Source organism: Cystoisospora suis (assembly GCF_002600585.1).
Source record: "Cystoisospora suis strain Wien I chromosome Unknown contig_2562, whole genome shotgun sequence".
In the NCBI taxonomy this organism is placed as follows: domain Eukaryota; phylum Apicomplexa; class Conoidasida; order Eucoccidiorida; family Sarcocystidae; genus Cystoisospora; species Cystoisospora suis.
The window spans coordinates 44249-50851 of NW_027155360.1; the positions used below are offsets into that span (position 1 = coordinate 44249).

A 6603-nucleotide genomic window follows, 5' to 3' on the forward strand; every position below is an offset into this window, starting at 1 on the left:
GCCAGCCTCACCGAAGAGAAACCGGGCAGGACCAAAGTATCCTGGATTCTCGATTTCTGCGCACAAACTTGGATGCTCGGCTATAACACCAGTAGGGTCGCGCGAAAACGGTCCTTCGAAAAAGGGACTTTTCTCAAAACATGTTGAAGGGCGCCTGCCACGGTATGGGTGGCACACACCTCCCTCGTGCGATACAGCAATGTTATGCACTCTAGCTCGTCCACCAAGCACTATGTTCACCCGCTTGTTGCCGGGAAACCTACATGGCTGTTTACACGGGCGAGCGGATCTACGAGTCCTCCTCCGGCCGCTGACACATCTGAAGTCGACTCAGGCAGGCTAAGAACCACGTCGAAAGATGGCAAGTCCGACGCTGCAGAAAAAAAAGCGCACACCGTCTCTCGGAAGCCGCTGCGTAGATTAAGCAGTGTCCAAACTCGACGCGGGTCCACCGCCCTCATAGGCTGGAGAAGAACTGTATCAGCGTTTCCCGGGTGAGAATCGCACGCGCAGCTCCTATCAGGCCGCCTATTGTACCGTGGCTTCAGCAGGTTCGCATTCGCAAAGTTCATCAGCCAAAGAAGAACGGCGAGTCATCTTTCGCAACGCTGAAAAAGAGAGGCGGGCCATTGTGAAGTTGCTGGGGAGACAGGTGAGAGGCAGTGGCTCTTCAGACTTGCTAGCGTCGCGCGCGATGGTCATAATCAGGACGCCTCTTTGAGGCCAGCTGCCTGCGTATCTTGTAACACTATCTGAAGACCTCGGACAGTGTGCCGTTACTGCTCCTCAAGCTGACACTCAACCTGGCAATACTGGCACCGTCTCTAAAGCTTCCAACGCACGCCTGAGTCCCGGATCGTACCCCCGCGAATGTTTGTCTCCGAGAAAAAACCAAGTCTTTGAAGGCTCTGGAGCATGACCAAGACGTCAGAACAACACGGCAAGTTTCGAAGACAAATACTTCTTTGTGTNNCAACGTGCGGCTGAAGTAAACACCGAATGGCGGCCAAGAGCAATGCCCTGTTCGCGATCGATTTGGAGCCTGAGAACAACACAACAGAACGAGCATACGAAGCACGCTTGAACAGCCGTGTGTTCAACGGTAACCGTATGAGCACTAACGGTGCGGTCAAGCTCTTAGACAACAATCAGCACAGGTGAAAATCAGAGCCTATTCAAGCACGTAGACAGCGGCGGCTGTCCCTGAATGCCTGGGCGGTACCCTTCTTTCCGCATGCACCAAAGAGCCCCCGCGTCCAACGACTGGCAGTTCGGACTGTATGCTGGCACACTGGGAGCACGGACTCTATACGAGCACGATCCAGCAGCAAGTCAGAAGACCGACTGCCCTCACGTGGCGAAGTGACCGGCAAAAACGGTTCAAGAGTGCAGTGGCTGCAGGGAAAGAGGACCAGACAGGGCCCACTTGACTGCACACCAAAGTCCAGGGGAAACAAGTCCCGGCCAGTAGAGATGAGACAAAAAATCTTACCTGGCAAAAGGACGACAGCATCAAGGGGCCGCTCCGTCTTCAGAGTTCTCGGAGGCGCTGAGCACGGAGTCAGCAGCCCTCTCAGCGCCACAACAGGAGAGAGAACAAGCCGTAGCACGTCAAGAGGGGCTTCGACAACATGCCCCTCATTCGTCCGGCCGATGTCCTCAAGATGGGTGATAAAAACCCTGGTCCCTTTTCTTTTCTTGTCGTACGCGGTAATGAGCTGGAAGGCTTGTTGTGCTTCCTCAGGCGTGAGGTCCGCAGCGACAGGCAAAGAAAACCGTCGCAACAATAGCTGCACGCGCAGGCCGGCGACGGGAGAAATGAGCCCCAGTAAGCGCAGAACAAACAACTCCAGCACCATGCCCACGGCCACAGCCTCTCCGTGGAGCCTGCAATGCAAGAGTCTCAAAATCCGGCGAGTCACGTCGCGCCACTTAACCAGCGAAGCTCTGCAGGCTATCCATTAGCCAGTGACACCTACTCCGACGCTTAGGCGTTGTATATCGAATCTGCCGAAGCACCATTTCTCCTGAGAGCGCGTAACACACGAGTTTAGTCTGCATACCTTACATCCACCTTCGCTGACCAAGCAATGAGCAGCGAGCGGCCCCCACTGGACTGGAGTGCAAAGTTGTCTCCCAGCTCCCGCCCACTTCCAAGCTTTTGAGCGTACACCTGAGACGCCCAAGTGATGCGGTTACACTAGGCGCCCCCGACAAGCTATACAACCTTAGAGCATTTGTTATCACGCTGCGTCCCGCCCTCGTCGTCCCCTTGGAAACCTTGCCGAACACCCTTTGTGGTTCATTCCACGTCACTAGGCGGAAAGCGCTCTCACCAGCGTCGATCCTTGTACAGCATCTCCAGTCCGTGTCCGATCGTGTGTCCGAAGTTCAAGATCTGTCTCTTCCCTTCTTCCCTGAAGTCTTGACCGACAATCTGTGCCTTCAGCTCGACAGCGGAAGCTACCACGGCCAATAAAGGGCTGCCGGTACGGGCAATGGCAGCAGCGAGCGGAAATGCGCTACAGAGCTCGCCGTCGGCCATAACGTCAAGTGGGCAGGTTGCTGCCCCGGAAGCTGGAATACTGTGCGGTGTCCTGTTCGTCGCTGCCGTCCCACAATGGGGAGTTGCTTTTCCTGAGTAAGGGTCCGGACCACCTGAAGACGCAGGCTGAGAATATTGCTCACCGCCACCCGGCTGTAAGAGGCATGCCGGGTCGATGTTGCAGAGGAACTCGAAAAGAGTCGAGCTGCTTGTGGCAGCTGCAAAGGTTGCGCACGGAAGAACAAACACACGCACACCCGAGGGCGGGTGCCAGTATCTCTTCTCTCACTTCAGACAACTGTGAACAGCGGAACCGGGCAGGCTACTCGGGTTCGTCGCCGACAAAAAAGTGCTGCCCTGAGTATTCATTTTGCACACGGTAGCTAAAGCACTGTTGGCGAATTCCTGTCGACCAGACTCTAAACGTCTCGAAGCTTCCTCCTCGTCTCTCCCGAAACACTCAGGCACCGTGGTGATTCATTGCGGACACGCAAGGGGAGTGGTCGATGCTAAAAGTTCAGAGCCGGCTTCCGGCGCACATACAGTGGCAGCTGGCCCCCCGCACGATGTTCGTGTGTCCGAACACCAAACCCTGCACGTGCCCTTTCATACGAAAGGGTCTCGTCTGCGAAAGCATGGGATATAGACACCCGAATCCGAGGAGTAGCTCCGAGGCTGCGTAAGTCAAGACAGCAATGCCAGAGCCCCCAGAGCGACTCCATAAAGCTAGTGTCAGAGCTAAGAAAATTCACCGCCCCAGCAAATGCCTCCCCTTCTCTAGCACCAGTGAACTTCGCTCGGGTGACCTGGACACAGCGACTGAGAATGAGAAATCAGCCCGCAGGACAGACCGCTCCTCTGAACCCAATACTGGCAGACTAGTCTTTCCCCGGAGTCTCCCACCCGGGACCAACCTCCTCTCTCCCAGGTCACTGACGTGGACACTGCTTCTCTCCATTTTCTGGCCCCCGCGATGCGCACTCTAAGCGTTTGACTCTGACCGCCGCACTGACGAGAACGGCGCAAGGTAGCTTGTCTACGTTATCTTCAGGGAACTTCCTTTCGGAGGTGACGCACCTATCTTGATCACTTCAGCCATGCCGTTCGCAAAGTGTCTCGGAGGAAGAGTTCGGAAAAAGGGCAGGTGCACCAGAACAGCAAGCGGATGAGCAAACGTGCCAACTGCGTTCTTCGCTGGTCCTGCGTCTACGCCATTCTTCCCTACACACAAAGAAAGCAAAACGTCCCAGCAGTCCTGAAACAATTCCATATCCGAGATGAGTCTGTCGCACACTTCCGCACATTGTAACTCCAGTAGGGGAGACAAAATCGGAAAAGCTTACTACTGCGCTGCAGAGATTGGGTAAGCACGTGTTCCTTGAGCTTGCGATAGACTCCATACAGCGTTCGAAATCACTGACTAGACCTTTGTCTTGCTCACCAAGTGACACCACGCCAAGGAGGGGGGGGGAGCAAGGAAAGAAACGTCCGGGGCGTGGGCAGGTGATTCCACGTCGGAAATATGCGCCGCAGGCAGCTCACAAGAAAGCAAGTGGTAGCACTGCGTCTTTGCAGCCCAGACTCCTAAGGTCAAGCAGTGCACGGCCATTCTGAATTTAGTAAATGGCTACCCTAGCCACTGGTCCTTGCATTCGCCTGCGTGACTACTTCCTGTAGCTCGTGCGCTACAACAATCTCTTCGCCAAGAAGTCAGTAACACAAAAAAGGGCAGACCGAGCAACCTATACCAGCCGGTATGCGCCTTTTCTGGAACTTCGAAACAAAACGAGTCATTGTTCACTCCAGGTAGACAGCTTGCCTCCGACAGACGCGTCCACCGCAGCAAGCAGGGTAGTGGGCATCAACACGCAATCCAATCCTCTAAGCGCTGTAGCCGCCACGTATCCCACAAGGTCACATAGAGATCCACCCCCAGCAGCGAATACCACGGCTCCCCTGTCAACACCAGCACAAACAGAGTTCTGTTGGCACTGCCATTCATAGGCAGAATCATCGTCTTCAGGTGATGAGGCAGAAGGATACACGAAGTGCGCGGAAGCAGAGTAAGACGGGTCGCCGAACAGCAAAGCATCCTGCACCTCATTTGCGGCCTGACGACACTTCAACCCTTCTCCCAGCTCGCCGGAGACGAACCACAGGCGCACGGGAATACAGTCGGTCCCGGCAGGCGACAAGGACGGGGGCTGCGTCTTTTCGTGCGAACAATCCGAAGCTCTACTATCCGAGGGGGTCGAAGAAAGGCAGTTGGCTGCCTCTTCTCGGGATAGAGGGCCAGAGCAATCACAACCACCGGCAGAAAGAGAAAGCCCCTGGACTTCGGGCGCAGGCGTCAGATGAGAACGGACAGGGCAAGATGCGGAAGCGACCCGGGGACCGTCCGCCTCTTGGAGCGGACCCTGACAGAAGCGTCGCGAGCCAATCGGGAAGGAGGGAGATCGGTAGCCCTTACTCAAAAGGCGAGCAAACGCCTTCACTTCTCGAATATGCTCTTGAGGCAGGCTGCCGTCGACGAAGAAGTTAAGTGAGGTAACGCGCCGTGAAGTCGGCCTCCGCCGCTGAAGGCAACACACCAAACCGTTTCTGTCATTGCTCACTCGCGACGTACCCGTAAAAACCGCGCAGCGCCGGGAGGCTCTAACTACTAGCAGCGATCTTCAGTAGTGAACTACCCGACCTGCGTCATCTGACGGCCTTAAACGAAGAACGTTATTGCGGGAGCCAGAGTCAACCAGCCTGCTTCAGGTCCCTTCATCACCGCTGCCCAGCGTATCCAAAGGAAATCGAGTGAAAGCAGGAAGCCAGAGAGTGCAGCAACCCACAGAGGACACGAAAAGCAGCTGAACCGATTTGTCCTCTTGCGGCACGGACCAGGCCCAACAGCTCCCGCAATAACCTGGGCCAACTGGAACACAGGAGCAAAGTCCCTAAGCAGCAGATGCGGCAAAAACCATATGGACTCCCGTTCTTGATCCGGTTGTCTCTCGACCCCTCCGAACTGCTGTCGGCGGTGAGATGACGCCCAGCTACGGGTCTACGGGCACGAATCACCGAACCCCGATTTGAGACAGATCAGCGGGAGACGCGCCCTCCCGGATGCCAAATCAAGCGAGCCCCCACTTGGGACAGGGCAACCACAGACACGGTGCCAGACTCCAGTTCCAAGCTATCGTGGTGAAGGAAATCACGCACGTTCACGTAACACGTGTTGTTCCTCGAAAGTGCGGAATTAGGGACGACCCACCAGCAGTATATCCAAGATGTCGACGTCAGTCGTGCCCCCTTCACCAAGAAGAGACTCGCCAATAAACACGGGATACACGCTTGAATGTGCAAGCTCTTCAGCACCCATACCCCGGTGTACACAACCACTCGGGGCCCTCCAGCATGTCCTGGCGTGGGCAGCTCCCGGCACAAGACGCAGTCGGCCGGCCGTGGGAGCGGCGCAACACTTGCTGCAATACAAAGATCCTGGCAAGCCCTTAACGACATTGATCACGCAGAGTGAGGAACATGGAGCGCAGGGTGCTGATGCTGGAAGAGCGGAGCCCAGCTGCATTTTAGAATGACAAGGAAAGAAAGTGTCGTAGCACGGAAGGAAGCACAATCCTGAAGCAGAGCCTGCCGAAAAGAAAAAAGACGTTTGTGATGAAAGATAAGTGAAGAACGGAGCGCGGTCCAGCTTCCAGGTTGTAATCCAGCGGCAGTATAGATATTAGGTGAGAGCGCGTCAGCCTGGTAGGCAGAAGGGGCGCCGAGCACGCGGTTGTCCTGACGAATCAGAAAACACACCGAAGCATCCCGGAAAAATTCACTGTAAACCCTAATCCCAATCCGCCGTAGCGACTTCAAGCGAAAGAGGGCAGCACAAACAGCGTCGACTGCTGCAGCACCTCAGAGATGCGCGGAGGAGGGGGGCAATTCCGGAGAGATGCCGTCCTTCAAAATCAGAAATCGTCGCTGCAGCCAGACTCTGAATCGTACGATACGGAAGTGCGTTGTGGCTCATGGGCTCGTATAAAGGTACTAGGAAGTAAGAT

General features: G+C 55.6%; 1 protein-coding gene across 1 annotated transcript in view; it reads right to left on the reverse strand.

Moving 5' to 3' along the window:
* Nucleotides 1–6597, reverse strand: part of CSUI_005285 (shikimate dehydrogenase substrate binding domain-containing protein) — a 20728-nt gene extending 14131 nt beyond the window's left edge. Inside the window, exons 1-6 of the mRNA XM_068065462.1 lie at nucleotides 5808–6597; nucleotides 3623–5121; nucleotides 2337–2763; nucleotides 1493–1887; nucleotides 863–1042; nucleotides 264–373 (exon numbers count right to left, since the gene is read on the reverse strand). Coding sequence (XP_067922569.1) covers nucleotides 264–373; nucleotides 863–1042; nucleotides 1493–1887; nucleotides 2337–2763; nucleotides 3623–3815 — 1305 coding nt within the window. The 5' untranslated portion in view covers nucleotides 3816–5121; nucleotides 5808–6597. The remainder of the gene's footprint in view (nucleotides 1–263; nucleotides 374–862; nucleotides 1043–1492; nucleotides 1888–2336; nucleotides 2764–3622; nucleotides 5122–5807) is intronic.
* Nucleotides 6598–6603: the final 6 nt, after the last annotated feature.